General features: G+C 42.0%; 1 protein-coding gene across 4 annotated transcripts in view; it reads left to right on the forward strand.

Annotated features, from left to right (window-relative positions):
* ttc17 (tetratricopeptide repeat domain 17) overlaps window positions 1-14,409 on the forward strand; it is a 107,904-nt gene extending 93,495 nt beyond the window's left edge. For 3 of the 4 annotated variants that reach the window (XM_038808275.1, XM_038808276.1, XM_038808278.1), the window contains 3 exons: window positions 493-612; window positions 10,775-10,918; window positions 13,900-14,409. In XM_038808275.1, coding sequence (XP_038664203.1) covers window positions 493-612; window positions 10,775-10,918; window positions 13,900-14,031 — 396 coding nt within the window. In that variant the 3' untranslated portion in view covers window positions 14,032-14,409. Of the gene's footprint in view, window positions 1-492; window positions 613-10,774; window positions 10,919-13,899 lie in introns of those variants that run through there. The other variant, XR_005461950.1, reaches the window with a different exon arrangement.
* The last annotated feature ends 1,857 nt before the right edge of the window (window positions 14,410-16,266 follow it).

The following is a 16,266-nucleotide window of genomic DNA, read 5'->3' on the forward strand; positions in this document are numbered from 1 at the left end:
CAAAAGATCAAAGCACATTCATCCCCACATCCCTCTGTTCCTGCACATATTTTAGAATTATGTCATTAGCCTGTTGCCACTCTTCATTCCCTCTTCAAAATTCATCATTATGTTGCAGAATAATGCCGGATGTGGAATTTTTCATGGTAATTTCTGATCTTCACATTATACTAGTAGGAAGCTATGTGGAAACTTAAAGCAGGCCATCCTGGCATTTCTTGCATACCTCAATCTTTTGATTGGAGTACTTTTTAATAACTTTAAATATTCCTTTTCATGTTTCTTTGCAGAGCAGACCAGTAGGATAATATTTTTATCTGAATACAGCCCAACACACTTGCGCAAATCCATCAATGCTCAAAGAGATATTTATGGAAACAAAATGGTCTTAAAAGTTGAATTTTTGAGCAATAGAGTGAGAACTAAGGGTTTTGACCATTTTTCCTTTCAAAATGTTTTGTCGCCTCACTTTTATGATTTATATTTCAACAGAATCAAACATCCTGGGTAATTTCAAGTATGGCTGCGCTGTATTGGAGGGTTAAAGGTCAAGGAAAGAAAGCTATTGACTGTCTACGTCAAGCATTGCACCATGCACCTCACCACATGAAGGTGAGAACCGCTAATGAAGCATTGTCAAGCATATTTTAGTTGGAGCTGAACATAATCTTGGACAGTAGAGTAGATAATGCATCTTCTTTTTTTTTGGTGCACCTGTATTCAACCATTCAGTGTACGTAGTATTTCTAATCCATTCCTCTTTTTACGTTGATGCGAGAAAAATATATAGTCTCTACCTTTCCTTAGCAGGTAGGTTTGGAGATGCGTTTTTGATTCCTCCTTTGTTCTCCTTTGTGCTGACATGATACACAAGGTCATGTCACCGCACATAGATGAGTTCCTTCAATGTGATTAGCAACCAGAAAAAGGTTCTGTTGCAGATGTGGTCCATCCATTCGAGTTGGCCTCGCCCTTAACTAGGGATGACGACCTTGGATGCACTGAGGCCAAAAGAAAAACAGGCTAAATACGTAATTTTGTAGCAGGTGCAGTATAACCCAAGCCTGTTGCATCTGATCTGTACCACATCTCATTGCAATTAGTGATCAAAGAAATGTGAAGAAGAACAGGATGAGACCATTTAGCCCCTTGAACCTGTTCAGTATTCAGTGCGATCATTGCTGATCTGTAACCTGACTCCATACATGTGCCTTTGTCCTGTATCACCTAATGCCTTTGTTCATATTATATGCAAATAATACTTCTATCATTTGTCCAAAAGCTTTCTTTCATAACCATGAACCTGTATTGTCTCATCGGGCAACACGGGCATATCTGAAAATGGTGTTGTTTTCAAATTTCTATTGCACACTTTGTTTTCGAGGGGGAAAAAAAGGTTCTCTCCGGGGTATCTCTGTTTGCACAGTAAAACCCTTATCCTGGTCGACTCCTCATAGTTCCTATGACATCATTAACCATCCTCCTCTTTTCTGTTCTCATAGAATCATAGAATTTACAGTGCAGAAGGAGGCCATTCGGCCCATCGAGTCTGCACCGTCCTTTGGAGCACCCCACTGAAGCCCACACCTCCACCCTATCCCCGTAACCCAGGAGCCCAACATAACCTTTTGTGGGCACTTAAGGGCATTTTAGCATGTCCAATTCACCTAACCTGCACATCTGTGGACTGTGGGTGGAAACCGGAGCACCCGAGGAAACCCGTGCAGACTCCGCACAGACAATGACCCAAGCCGCGAATCGAACTTGGGACCCTGGAACTGGGACTCAACTGTGCTGACCACTGTGCTACCGTGCCACCCACTCTGCACTGCTTCTTGGTCCTGACCCCCACCCCTACCCCATACGTTTTTCCAAGTAAACTGGGTTCCACATTCCAGCTGCAGCTCAACCAGAAAATTATAGATTACCTTTGATTTTATTGCAATTGATTTGGAAAGATAACAGCATTATCAATGGTGTTGGTGATTGGTGGTGCTGGGGGGGGGGAGGACAAAAATCATGACTTTGTGGGGCAGGCTTGATTGATGAGCTGGTGCTTCACTGTTCATCACTCTTGTATGTTCTTAAACAATTTGCTTTGTTTATTGCCACTTATTTAAAAATAGTGACCAACAAGTAAACTAAATATACCTTGGTGTCTCATATTTTCCTTTTTATTCCTTCCGATAATGCCAAAATCCAGTTGATATTAATTTTCCACTGGCCCTGGCGAAAAACCAATTGAGTCCTTAAAGACCTCCTTGGGAGCTCAAAATCCATAGTTTCTTTAGATTCGTTTTAAGGACTGGGGAATACAAGGCATTATTTCAGAAGTTTTCTACATCGTCAATATCATGAACAGTGGGGATATAACAGACTTCAGGAGGACATGGGCGAAATGGACAAGCATATGACGGATGAAATTTAATGTTAGAAATGTGAGGAGAGGCAGTATAAACTATACACTTCTGGAGGGGGTGCCAGAACAGAGCGGCCTGGCCGCATTGTTATGATCCCAGTTGATCGAACTGGGCAGGACCAAAACTTTTATTTATATAAAACATGGGGGACCAGAGTCACAGGACTGCTAATTAGTCTTAACAGCAAAAAAAAATATTTATTAAACATGAAAAGTTGGATTATTATACAATATTCCTTTACTCCCCTCTTGGATTAACGAATACACACGATGGGGATTACAAAGTGCATCTTAAGCTACAATGGTCTCATTAACTCAAAAAGCCCCTTTTAAGCACACACGATAACTGTGGTCAAATACATGCACTCCACTCTGAAGCAGCGTTAGTGTCTGTGACTTTCTCTTCAGAATCCCACAGATGAGGACCATGAGAGTTTCCAAGCTCCATTCCCCAAAACACGTTTTAAATGCTTTTAAAAGCATTCCAAAATCCAGTCCGGGTTTTCTGGATGACACTTTGGCTTCCACTCCACTTTAAAAAAAAATATTTTTATTAAGGTATTTGAAACTTTTTTATAATAATAACATTAACAATGGCATCAACATGGTATAATAAACATTTCCACACCCCCCCCCCCCTCCCCCAACCCAATCTTCACACACCCTAATCAGAAAACAATAATGTGGCCCTCTTTCCCCCACACCCCCTTGGAATAGTGCATCTGCTGGCATTTTAATTTTCCCTGAGAAAGTCGATGAACGGCTGCCATGTCCGGGTGAACCCGACCATTGACCCTCTTAAGGTGAACTTTATCTTCTCGAGACTGAGAAACCCAGCCATGTCACTAACCCAGGTCTCTACACTCTGGGGGTTCGAGTCCCACCACATTAACAAGATCCGTCTCCGGGCTACCAGGGAGGCAAAGGCCAAGATGTCATCCTCTTTCGCCCCCTGAACTCCCGGCTCCTCCGACACTCCAAAGATTGCTACGTCCGGACTCAACACCACCCATATTTTTAGTACCATCGACATTGCCTCAGCAAAACCCTGCCAAAGCCCTCCAAGCTTCGGGCATGCCCAAAATATGTGGACATGATTTGTTGGGCTTCCCGCGCTCCTATCCTCTACTCCGGAAAAACTTGCTCATCCTAGCCACTGTCGTGTGTGCCCGGTGGACTACCTTAAATTGCATCAGGCTAAGCCTGGCACATGATGAGGATTAATACTGCTTAGGGCAACCGTCCATAGACCCGCCTCTATCTCTCCTCCTAGCTCGTCCTCCCACTTGCCCTTGAGCTCCTCCGTCGGAGTTTCCTCCGCCTCCGAAAGTTCCTGGTAAATATCTGAAACCTTCCCCTCTCCCACCCAGGTCTTCCGCTCCACTTTTAACCATATATCCAGTCCAGGACTTCACACCAACCTCTTTAGGATTTCTTTGTCTTGACTGCTGCGCAAACATCTCACAACTGCTTTAACTCTTGATTCTCAGACTGTATTGAAATGGCATCAGACATTTGATTTACCTTTGAAGGCTGCTGTCCCACTTTATATCTGGTTAATGCAATTGTCTATTTAACTGAGGATATTTTGTTTATTCTTCTTTAATTCTTCTGAACAATATCTTGGATCCTGTTCACTTAAATCCAGTTGTTGTAAAAACACTTTCTGGCCCAATTCCCTGGCTATTGAGTGTAACTTGTACTTGAGGAAGCTTACCTCTTCGCGGCTCCCATCCTGTCCAGTCTTTTTCCTGGGAGAATTGAGAGATGTTCGCTCCCCGATATCCTGTCTCTAAACTGCAATGAAATTAGCAAACTAAAACTTAAATGTTTCTCTACCTTACAAGGCCCCAGTTGCTAAGCAATGCCGTAGCCCCTTCTAAGACAATAGAAACCCAGTTGGAATGGAACCAACCTCACACATACAAATACCTTTGTTCAGCATGAATCTAACTCTTGGTATTGCCCTTCCAGGTACAGAAAAATTAAATTGAACACACTTAAAACTATACCTTATTTCTAATGTTCTCCAATACAAGTTTTCTTAACAACATGCCCACAAATATTATGTACCTGCACCTCCGGGATTGAGGTTCAAGAAGGCTGCTCACCACCACCTTCTGAAAGGCATCTAGGGATTGGCAATAAAAGCTGGCCGACCAGTGATGCTCATATCCCGTAAATAAATAAAAAGAAAGACGAATTGAATATTGCAGGACAAGATGAGAAAGGTGTTTTGAAAAGAAATGCAGTATCCTTAGCTTTATAAACAAGAGGGATTGATTACAAAGATTATGAAGCTATGCTTTCTAAATCACTGGCTACAGCTTATCTTCTGGGTACCACACTTTAGCAAGCTTGGCACAGCCTTGAAGAGTATGCAGAAGAGATGTACTAAAATGGTACCAGGGATACAGGTATTCAGTTACATGGAGAAATTGGAGAAGCTGTGATTAGTTTCCCTAGAATAGGGAAGATCAAGGGGAGCTCTAATAACGATGTTCAACATTGAGTAGTTTTGATAGCTGGTAACCTGAGGACATAGATTTATGTTAATTGGTAAAGAAGTCAAAGGAGCAGGGTTGATATGCAGCCAGTTGTTAAGACCTGGAATGGGTTGTCTGAAACAGTGGAGGAAATGGAGGAAATAATACTTTCAAAATGGAATTGGATATCTGCTTGAAGGGGAAATTTAGGGAAGGTGCAAGCGAGTGAGATAGCATTTCACGAAGCCAAGATAAATGAAATGTCCACCTCCTGTGCTGCATCATTCTTTATTCTTAATGGGATGTAGGCATCACCAGCAAGGCCAGCATTTGTTGCTCGTCTCAAATAGCCCTTGAACTGATTGGCTTGCTGGAGCATTTTCAGAGGGCAGTTAAGAGTCAACAAGATTTATATGGGTCTGGAGTCACATGTAGGCAAGAAAAGGTAAGGGGGGGCCAATTTCCTTCCCTGAAAGACATTAGTGAACCAGATGGGTTTTTACAACAATTAGTGATAGTTGTCATGGTCACTTGCTGAGCATAGCTTTCAATTCCATTATTTATTTATAAGGGGCAATTTAGCATGGCCAGTCCATCTATCCTGCACAGTTTTGGGTTGTGGGGGTGAGATCCATGCAGATATCAGTAGATAACGCAAACTCCACACGGACAGTGACCCAGAACCGGGATTGAACCCGAGTCGTCGGTGGCGTGATGCAGCAATGTTAACCACCGCAACTGTGCCGCCCCATTACAGATTTATTAATTGAATTTAAATTCCACCAAGTGTGAGATTTGAGCCTATGCCCCCCAGATCATTACTAATCCAGTGACATAAACATGATGCCACCATTTCCCATCTCCTCTGATTCAGTCAATTTGTATAACTGTATTAAAATTGCAATTTTTTTGTATACCAAGAATGGGACCATCCATTCGATGCTGCTACATTAGAACATGGCTCTTTTTAAAAGCTATTCTGTGCTTTCTTCCATTTAGCCATACTGCTAATCTACATTCTTATTTTTTACCCTTGGTACCTGGTAATTTTAGTTTGTGAAGGTATCTCTTATGTAGTGCTTTATCAAAGATTCTTTGAAAGTTAAGGTACACTTTATTAGAAGCATCTGTTTCTCAGAATAAGCCCTGGATTGATTAGATACTCAATAATTTATAAGGTTTGCAAGCTTGTTTCTATTTATAAAACTGTTCAAGTTACCTTGTCGGTACTTCAAACATTAGATTTATTTTTCAGTGTCCACTTTAATTCCCTCTATCATTCACTTAATCTTCCATTTAGACAAATAACATCCAGTATTGCAAGCAATATAAAAATCAAGTTCTTTGAACCATTTTTCCAATAATTGTTAGAAAATGTACATGTAAACATGATTTGCAATTTAAGCCAGAACAACAACTGAGTCGTGCAGTAGTATCTCTGGATTAGCTTTTATAAATGTTACAAGACGGATGAGATGGTACCTTGTTTGGCATATTCTCTTCAAGGGTGACTAAAAATTTAGTAAAATAATAAATGTTAGGTGAATACTAAGTAGTGCACCTGTTGCAGTATAGTTACAATGTTCATTCTCTCCCTCACACCCAATATTTTCTTGACTTCAAATGGTTAAATTCCGTAAACCCGATTTGGGGCAGGGCCGTACTGAAATCATGTTGAATTGCCTTGTTTACCATGTTTTACACACAAAGTTGGTAGGATGCAGAATAAAATGAAAAATGCCAATATGCTTTTCTATTAATGCACGTAAAAGAACAATGATCGATGTTGAAGTAGATATGTATACAACCTTCATGTGCAAGGCACCCTTGCAACCTGAATCACTGACCTCTCGTAAAAGCAAAACACTGGGACGCTGCAAATCTTTAGTAAAAACCTATCCCTTTACCTCCTCCCTACTTACTGTCCAAGGGCCTAAACGTTCCTTTCAGGTAAAGCAACATTTCGCGTGCACCTCCTTCAATTTGGCCTATTGTATTTGCTGTTCCCATGCGATCTCCTCTAACTCTGGGACACTAAATGCAGACTGGGTGACTGCTTTTTGGAACACCTTTGCTTCACCCATAAGTATGATCCATTTCAACTCAACATCTTGCTCTCATGTCCATCCTCGGCCTGCTGCAATGTTGCAGCGATGGCCAACACAAACTGGAAGAACAGCACCTCATCTGATCTTGCACGTTACAGCTTTCTAGACTCAACAACGAGCTCAACAATTTTAGGCAGTAAACGCCTCACCCCCCTCTCTAAAGTTGTTAGTTTTTCAGCTCCCTAGATGCCCCATAACTCCCCCACCCCCACATGGCCACCTCTCCCTTACTGTTCAGCTGCTCCCATTAACACATTCTTCTATCTCACCTTTTGCCACCATTAGCACTCTCCATCCCTTAATGGCACCGTTAACACTCCCCTCTCTTCTGTCCATGACATATTTTTCAATATGTCCTTTGCCCGACCTATCCCTGCTCTTCTATTCTGCCCCATCTCCTCTGCCCCTCTTCCAACTATGTAATTATGTACTCTTAGAAGGACCATTTAGATCCGAAACGTTAACTGGTTTAGCACAGGGCTAAATCGCTGGCTTTGAAAGCAGGCCAGCAGCACGGTTCAATTCCGGTACCAGCCTCCCCGAACAGGCACTGGAATGTGGTGACTAGGGGCTTTTCAGAGTAACTTCATTTGAAGCCTACTTGTGACAATAAGCAATTTTCATTTTAATTTCATTTTCTTGTCTGTTTCCACAGCTGCTACAAGACCTGCTAAGTTTCTCCAGCACTTTCAGTTTTTATCAACACTGACCTCGTGCCCTGTTACTATTCAGTATTACTTTACCTTGTGTGTTGACTTTTTCGCTCGAGGTTTTTACCGTCTCCTGCAGTCAATGGACAAGGCTACAGTTAAATGGTGATAATGATGATCGCTTATTGTCACAAGTAGGCTTCAATGAAGTTACTGTGAAAAGTCCCTAGTCGCCACATTCCGGCACCTGTTCAGGGAGGCTGGTACGGGAATTGAACCGTGCTGCTGGCCTGCCTTGGTCTGCTTTAAAAGCCAGCGATTTAGCCCTGTGCTAAACCAGCCCCCAGCTGAAAATGAAATGAAATGAGAAATAATCATCTGTCCAATAAGATTCAGGGGCACATTTCTTCAAGGAGCAATATTCCTGGTTGATTTCATCCTTTTTGAAGGTTCAAAGACTGGAGAAATCCGGATTCCCAACTTGTCCCACATACTTCAAAACAAAAACAGAAAATGGTGGAAATACTCAGCGGGTTGGGCAGCATCTGTGGAGAGAAAAACAGACCAACTTTTCAGGCCTGTGACCTTTCATCAGAATGGATGAAAGTTAGAAATTTAATAGATTTTGAGCAGAAGAAAGGGGGGGGGGGGGGGTATATGTGGGAGAGGAGGGAAAAGGGAACGACGAAGGGAAGGTCTTTGTGGTGGAGGTCTAGAGGGATTAAATGGTTCAAAGAGGGGCTGAGTGGAAATGGATTAGGGTAAAGAAACAACAGATGTGCCCAAATGAGGTGCGAATGTCTGAATAGCAGCGGTCCAAACACAAAGTATCGGGATTAAGAAAGAAATGAGAAAAACGGAACCAGCAAAAACATACACGCACAACTAGATAGGGACAGAGAGTTGCCGCCTAAAATTGTTGAGCTCTGATGTCGGGTCCAGATGGCTATGATGTGCCAAATCAAAAAATGAGCGACAGCTCCTTGTGCTTGCGCATTTAAGTGGAACACGGTGGCAGGTGAAAGACAGCGCGGGAGCAAGGAAGAAAATTAAAATGCCAGGCAACTGGAAGCGTGGGGTCACGCAGATTGTAGACTGAACAGGTTTTCTAAAACTGTCACCCAGTATACGTTTGGTGTCTCCAATTGTTCAGCCAGCCTGACTTTTACAAATACATTTTTGAAATCTATACTAATTTCAAAGCGGCATTACCAAATTTTAAAATGTCTTCCAAGCCTGAACATAAAGTGTTTTTGGAGTTACAACAGGATGGGTGATGAAGAAACTGCGAATACTGAATTTGTTTTGGTTGCGTTTTCTATTTCACTATATCTTGATGGTGCCTTTCAGGCACAGGTAGTCATGATGCAGCCTAACGCAAAAATATGCCCACAAGCTTACTTGGTCTAATCTTTAAACAAAAATTCCTGTAAGCTTCTATATTACCCTGTATGCAAAGCCGACTTCACCTTCAAACTAGTTAACATTCCTAAGCATGGAGGACTGGGGAAAGCTGTTTTTGTTTTTAGTGGGTTTTGACCAGTCAGCAACTTTTACCGGTCTTTCAGACTCAGCAAATTAAGCCTGAAGAATTATTTCGCCCTCCTCGTGATGTTTCTTGATTCCAACTGGAACATTGCTGCCACCACAGCAGATACATCTTTTATAACTTAGGTTGTGTGCCTGAGACAGTAGATTCTTTCTAAAAAATTACCCTGACCAGAACAGAGGACATCGAAGCAGAGTTAATGAGAGATCAAAAGGCCACAGAGGAAGTGACAAACAATAACAGACGGTGAGGTGGGGACCAAAGGGCAAAATTTAGAGAAGCGTGCAGGGCAAAGAAACCAAGAGAATGGATTGGAGAGGGGTGATTGGGGGGGGGGGGGGGGGGGGGAGAGACAGTGGAGGCGAAGGTGAGAAAGAAGGAAAAGAATCATACGTGCTTCACGTACTTGTTGAGAATCTTGCTATTTAGCTCAGTGGGCTAAACAGCTGGTTTGTGATGCAGAGCAAGGCCAGCAGCCCGGGTTCAATTCCCATATCAGCTGAGAATTCTGAATTCTCCCTCCGTGTACCCAAACAGGTGCTGGAATGTGGTGACTAGGGGGCTTTTCACAGTAACTTCATTGCAGTGTTAATGCAAGTCTAATTGTAACAATAAAGATTATTTATTTTATTTTATGCACTGGGAGGTTTGTTGCTTTTGTTTGCATGGGGGTCATATTATTAATTTGTAGTTTTAACTAAGGTACACAGCTCCCAGCTCCAAAAGGCTAGATATTCTTGATTTAAGATGTCATCTATGTTTCTTCAACACCTAGAACGACAAAACTGCTGCCCCAGCTGCCATGCCAAACATTATTGCCTTTTTAAACTCTTATCACACTGCAGTTGAACCGAGAAAACTGTGCAACCTGTTTTTGTTTTATAGATTTAGAGCACCCACGGTTCTTTTCCAATGCAGCATGGCCAATCCGCCCAGCCTGCATATCTTTTTGGGTTGTGAGTTTGAGACCCACACAGAGATGGGGAAAATGTGCAAACTCCACATGGAGTAACCACTGCGCCACCTGCCACTCAGCTGTGCAACCTTATTGTCAGTCACCAAATCTGCACAGGATAATCATCAGCAATTGAGACTTTTCAGAGTTGTGCGAAACCATATTAAATAGATAGAAACTTGAAAATATTTGACAACTAGGGGCTTTTCACAGTAACTTCATTGCAGTGTTAATGTAAGCCTACTTGTGACAATAAAAGATTATTATTATAACACTGTATCAAGCTCAATTGAAGTGTGCAATTTGAGAAACCAGAAGTTATTTCAATATTCATAGTCTGTTCAAACAAAAGGTAATCAACCTGAAACCTGCTTCTCTTTGTCTATCTCTAGTATTTCCTGTTTTTATTCCAGATTTCCAATATCTGCAGCATTTTGCTTTTGTGTTGGTGTTTCCTTTCGTTTTGGAGACTGTGTCTTTGATATTCAGATTTGCAAGCTGTCTTATGATGCCGCAGCTCCAGGGGATAATCTAACAGTGCGAAGCAGTAAACTGAACTGAAACTTCTCATTGATTCCTTTGCTAATATGTATTTTGTTTTGAGCAGGATGTACCTCTCATTAGCTTGGCAAATATTTTTCACAATGCAAAGCTATGGGATGATGCGATCATCGTCGCGACTATGGCAGTGGAAATCGCTCCACATTTTGTCGTCAATCACTTTACCTTGGCTAACGTCTACGTAGCAATGGTAAGTTGCCCAGGTTGGTTCGACTACCTTTCATGGTCTATTGGTTTAGCTGAATTTCTACTTGCGTTGGTTTAAACGGGCTTCAATTTATGTGTTGAGACACAATCTCTCTTTCGAAGCATGCAAATATTTGAGGAACTAGCATGTTAGTGAATCTTTTTGCATGTACTTGATTTACCCCATTACACTTTTCACATTTAAATTTTGCATTGGGAAACTTGGAGATTTATTTAATTATGCTGCTATTTCTGCTTTGAGGTAACACATTACACTTTAGGGAAACCCACAGCATAGCTCTAGTTTAAGGTCATCAATGTGAATGCAATCCAATTTTTGAAAATATAAAAAACCTTGAAGAACATGTGTTGATATGTAGCTTCCAAACAAACTGCAGCATGAAATACCAGTTTCCCTCCTGCCAGTAACTGACAGCTTTTACCCCACCTTATAGTAACCTCTGCCATGAAATAAGTGGAGATGACAGCAAATGTCTTAAGTGAGTAACATTATCATGGAAACCAAAGTGTCGAAGATGGGATGCTGAACTTAATTATCATTGCATTGAGCCTGGCTGGGGACATGTAGGAGGTTAGAGGGGGATGACTGAACCATTGAAAGGATAAGGTAACACTTGGAACAGACACAAAGCAGTCACTTAATCTACCTCCCCAATATCGAGGAGCTCATACAGTGAGCAGGAAATGTGCATAAATCGGTGTTTCAAACAAAAAGTTATTTGCAGCCTTGGGAGGCATCTAAATAAGCTAGTTTATCCACTGTGGTCGTACAGGAAGACACCAGGGAAACGATAGATGGGAGCATTGGGAGATGGAAGATATAGTTGAGGCTACTGCAGAGAGAATGATGCCTCCCAAAAGTGGGATGAGGTGATGACAGATGATTTGATGAATGCAGCAACTGGTGAGATGAAAGGTGGAGACAAGAGAGGTGCCTTGCAAGACAGAGTAGGACAGAACTCTACAAAATAAGAGTACACATGATCTCTGGGAGGGAATGCCCTGCTAGGAGCCTCTACGTTCTGGTATAGAAAGTGGAGCCATCATCACAAATGTGATGATGAAGCTAGGAGAAAAGAAAGGAGTTCTTTAAAGAAGGGTGGTGAGAAGCATAACGTAGGTAGTTGCGTGATGCCCTGCAAGCTTTGTACCAGAAATAAAGATAGCGCATCCAGGAAGGAAATGGGCGGTGAAGGGACCGTGTATGGCTGAGTGATAAATAAAAACTAGAAACAGAGCGCACAGCAAATTAGATTTCCCAAGTTGGAGTGAGACGGCACCCATGCCAAGACAAGTTGTGACACAAGAGAATATTTGAGTAGAATTGGACCAACCATTGCTCCACATCAGGATAGAAATCGCTGGATCAGTGCAGATTCTTACTGCTGGAAGAAGTTGGCGGAATGAAGATATAAGGGAGCTTTTGACAGGAACTTCATTGAAGCCTACTCGTGACACTAAGCGATTATTATTATTAAGTTGCTTAAAATGGTACACCTAGTTTAATTGAGGGGCTTTTCACAGTAACTTAATTGAAGCCTACTTGTGACAATAAGTGATTATTATTATTAAGTTGCTTATAATAAGTTCAACTTGGCAGGATTAGTTGTGAAATTGCAAATGAGGTTCTGTGTGACTGTGACAAATGTGAATAATCCCCATTATTTTCTACCTGTCCTGAAGCCTTTATGACACGGTTAACTAGACCATCCACTTCCAACTACTGTCGTCCCTCTAGGTGGTACTGGATTTGCCTGGTTTAATTCTCTGTCGAACCAGAGCTGCAGAATCACCTCCCATAGCTTCTCTTCCAGCTTCTGAACTATTCCCTCTGATATCCCCCAAGGATCTGTCCTATTTATCTATATGCTCCTTGATGACATCATCCAGAAGCGTGCTGATGACATTCAACTCTACCTCATCATTGCCTATTTCTCAACTCCTCCACAATCTTGAAATGATCAAACAGCTTGTCCAACATCCAGCGCTGGATGAGTAAAACACTTCCTTCAGTTAAATTTTGGGAGGACCTAAGACTCTGTACAAACTCCGTTCCCTAGCTACAGACTTCAACCCTCCCTCTGGCATCTATCTGAAGCTGAAGCAGACTATTCACAATGTCCTAATTGAGATAAAGATGAACCTCCAACCATTTATACACACCATTTCTAAGACCACTTATTTCTACCTCATCACCACCTCAGCTCACCTGCTGCTGAAACCCTCATCTGTTAGCTTTGTTAGCTTCACACTATTCGACACCCTCCCATTTTCTCCCCTCTAAACTCTACTGCTCACTCAACAAATTTCATCCCTGTTGCACGCTGACCTACATTGCCCGGTTAAGCATGGCCTTGATTTTAAAATTCTCATCCTTGTTTCAAATCTTCCCATTACTTTGCCCATCTCTAATCTGCTCCAGCCCCACATCCCTCAGATATGTACTTTCCTCCAACTCTAGCCTTTTGACCACCCCCAATTTTAATTGCTCCGCTATTGCTGGCTGTGACTTCAGCTGCCAACGGTCCTAATTTTTCTAAACCCCTCCACTTCTCTTCCTCTTTTAAGATGCTCATTAAAACCCACATCTTTGACCAAGCTTTTGGTTGTCTGCTCTGATGTCTTCTTACACGGCTCAGTGTCAAATTCTGTTCTATGAGGCTCTTGTGACGCGCCTTGGGGTATTCTGTTACATTAAAGGGGCTATATAAATGCAAGGCATTGTTGTATTGTTCGGCCAATATTCAGGGATTTAACAAAGGGCCTGGGAATGGATCTGGTGAAACGTGGCGGTTAGAGAGGCTCTGCATCCATGGTACAAATGGTAGGGCTGAGAAATCTGAATTTGCTGATAAATCAGAGGGCAGCATAATTCATGGTGCATTTAAACAAAGTCGTCTCAATAGTGTGAAGAGATGATTCCGCGTTCTCGAGGTGTTAAAAGTTGTCTCATCTTCCTCGCAGGAAGATTACGAGAAAGCAATGCAATGGTACGAGTCCACCCTGAAGCTGCAGCCGGAGTTTGCACCAGCTAAAGATCGTCTTCGCACAATCCAGTGCCACTTGTTAATGAAGAAGGAGAGACGCACTCCATGAGGGTGACACCCTAAGCATCAGACACAATTATCCATGCTTCAGAGCATTTAAAATGGTACACCTAGTTTAATTGGGCGGGGGGGTTTCATTTGTGACAATTTAGTAGATGGAACATGAAATGAGCTATGGAACAAAGCTTTAAAAGAATATTGTAACTATCACACCTTAATATAACTACAGGACAGAAAAATAAATTTACATTAAAAACAAATTACAGTGGTATTGATTTTTGTATTTCAAATGATAACGTACAAAACTTTAAATGGGTTACAGAATGTTTTGTGTATGCAGATCAAGTCAGGAAACTGCAATTCTAAATCCTTGTGGGCAATAATGGGGACCTGTGTGAAGGTGGAACAATAAATAATTTCTCAATGACTCGAGGCTTTATTCATTTTGTATTCTTAGAACAACTGTTGTGTAATACCTGTAAAATCCATTAGGTGCTGCTCACGACACAAAACTAAAACCTGTTCATGTTTTTAATGGAAATACATCCCATTCAGTCGGGGGGGTAAAAAAAGACATTATACCACCCGCTTCCAAATCTAAAATTCAGAAATGCAGCTTCGGGCCTCACTGCAAGTAATTTTATAAACGCTTTGATTTTCACAATGAGTCGCTACAAACAAAATGACCATGCAGAACTGACAGCTACATTGTTTTCTGTGTAAACTGTTGTTTTTTTGGTACAAAGCTCAAATCTATACCTCTATACAGATAGTTCACTGATCAAATATAATATGTTCATGAGTTTTCAAATACTATAATCTGCTCAAAAGTGTGCAATAACTTGGTTTCACAATCCAATTGTGTTCTTAATTGTCCAGGATTTGTGGGAATTTATTATTTAACAACTCACAAGCTGGTAATAGATAATTGGATGGAACCAATCTGACCAGAAGGCCTTTCCAATATATTTGAGTTACATCCACGTGTACTGAGGTACAGTGAAAAGTATTTTTCTGTGTGCAGCTCAAATAGATCATTTAGTACACAAAAAGAAAAGAAAATACATAATAGGGCAACACAAGGTACACAATATAAATACCTAGACACCGGCATCGGGTGGAGCATACAGGAGTGTAGTATTAATCAGGTCAGTCCATAAGAGGGTCATTTAGGAGTCTGGTAACAGCGGGGAAGAAGCTGTTTTTGAGTCTGTTCGTGCATGTTCTCAGACTTTTGTATCTCTTGCCCAATGGAAGAGGTTGGAAGAGTGAGCAAGCTGGGTGCGAAGGGTCTTTGATTATGCTGCTCGCTTTCCCCAGGCAGCGGGAGTTGTAGATAGTCAATGGATGGGAGGTGGGTTCGTGTGATGGACTGGGCGATGTTCACAACTCTCTGAAGTTTCTTGCGGTCTTGGGCCGATAGGATGCTCCTATACTTAGAACATAGAACAATACAGCGCAGTACAGGCCCTTCGGCCCACGATGTTGCACCGACATGGGAAGTCAAAAACTAAAGGCCATCTCACCTACACTATGCCATTATCATCCATATGCTTATCCAATAAACTTTTAAATGCCCTCAATGTTGGCGAGTTCACTACTGTTGCAGGTAGGGCATTCCACGGCCTCACCACTCTTTGCGTAAAAAACCTACCTCTGACCTCTGTCCTATATCTATTACCCCTGAATTTAAGGCTATGTCCCTCGTGCTAGCCAACTCCATCCGCGGGAGAAGGCTCTCACTGTCCACCCTATCTAACCCTCTGATCATTTTGTATGCCTCTATTAAGTCACCTCTTAACCTCCTTCTCTCTAACGAAAACAACCTCAAGTCTATCAGCCTTTCCTCATAAGATTTTCCCTCCATACCAGGCAACATCCTCGTAAATCTCCTCTGCACCCGTTCCAAAGCTTCCACGTCCTTCCTATAATGAGGCGACCAGAACTGTATGCAATACTCCAAATGCGGCCGTACCAGAGTTTTGTACAGCTGCAACATGACCTCATGGCTCCGGAACTCAATCCCTCTACCAATAAATGCCAACACACCATAGGCCTTCTTCACAACCCTATCAACCTGGGTGGCAACTTTCAGGGATCTATGTACGTGGACACCGAGATCCCTCTGCTCATCCACACTACCAAGAATTTTACCATTAGCCAAATATTCCGCATTCCTGTTATTCTTTCCAAAGTGAATCACCTCACACTTCTCTACATTAAACTCCATTTGCCACCTCTCAGCCCAGCTCTGCAGCTTATCTATGTCCCTCTGTAACCTGCA

The sequence above is a fragment of the Scyliorhinus canicula genome, chromosome 9, assembly GCF_902713615.1.
Source record: "Scyliorhinus canicula chromosome 9, sScyCan1.1, whole genome shotgun sequence".
Classification (NCBI taxonomy): domain Eukaryota; kingdom Metazoa; phylum Chordata; class Chondrichthyes; order Carcharhiniformes; family Scyliorhinidae; genus Scyliorhinus; species Scyliorhinus canicula.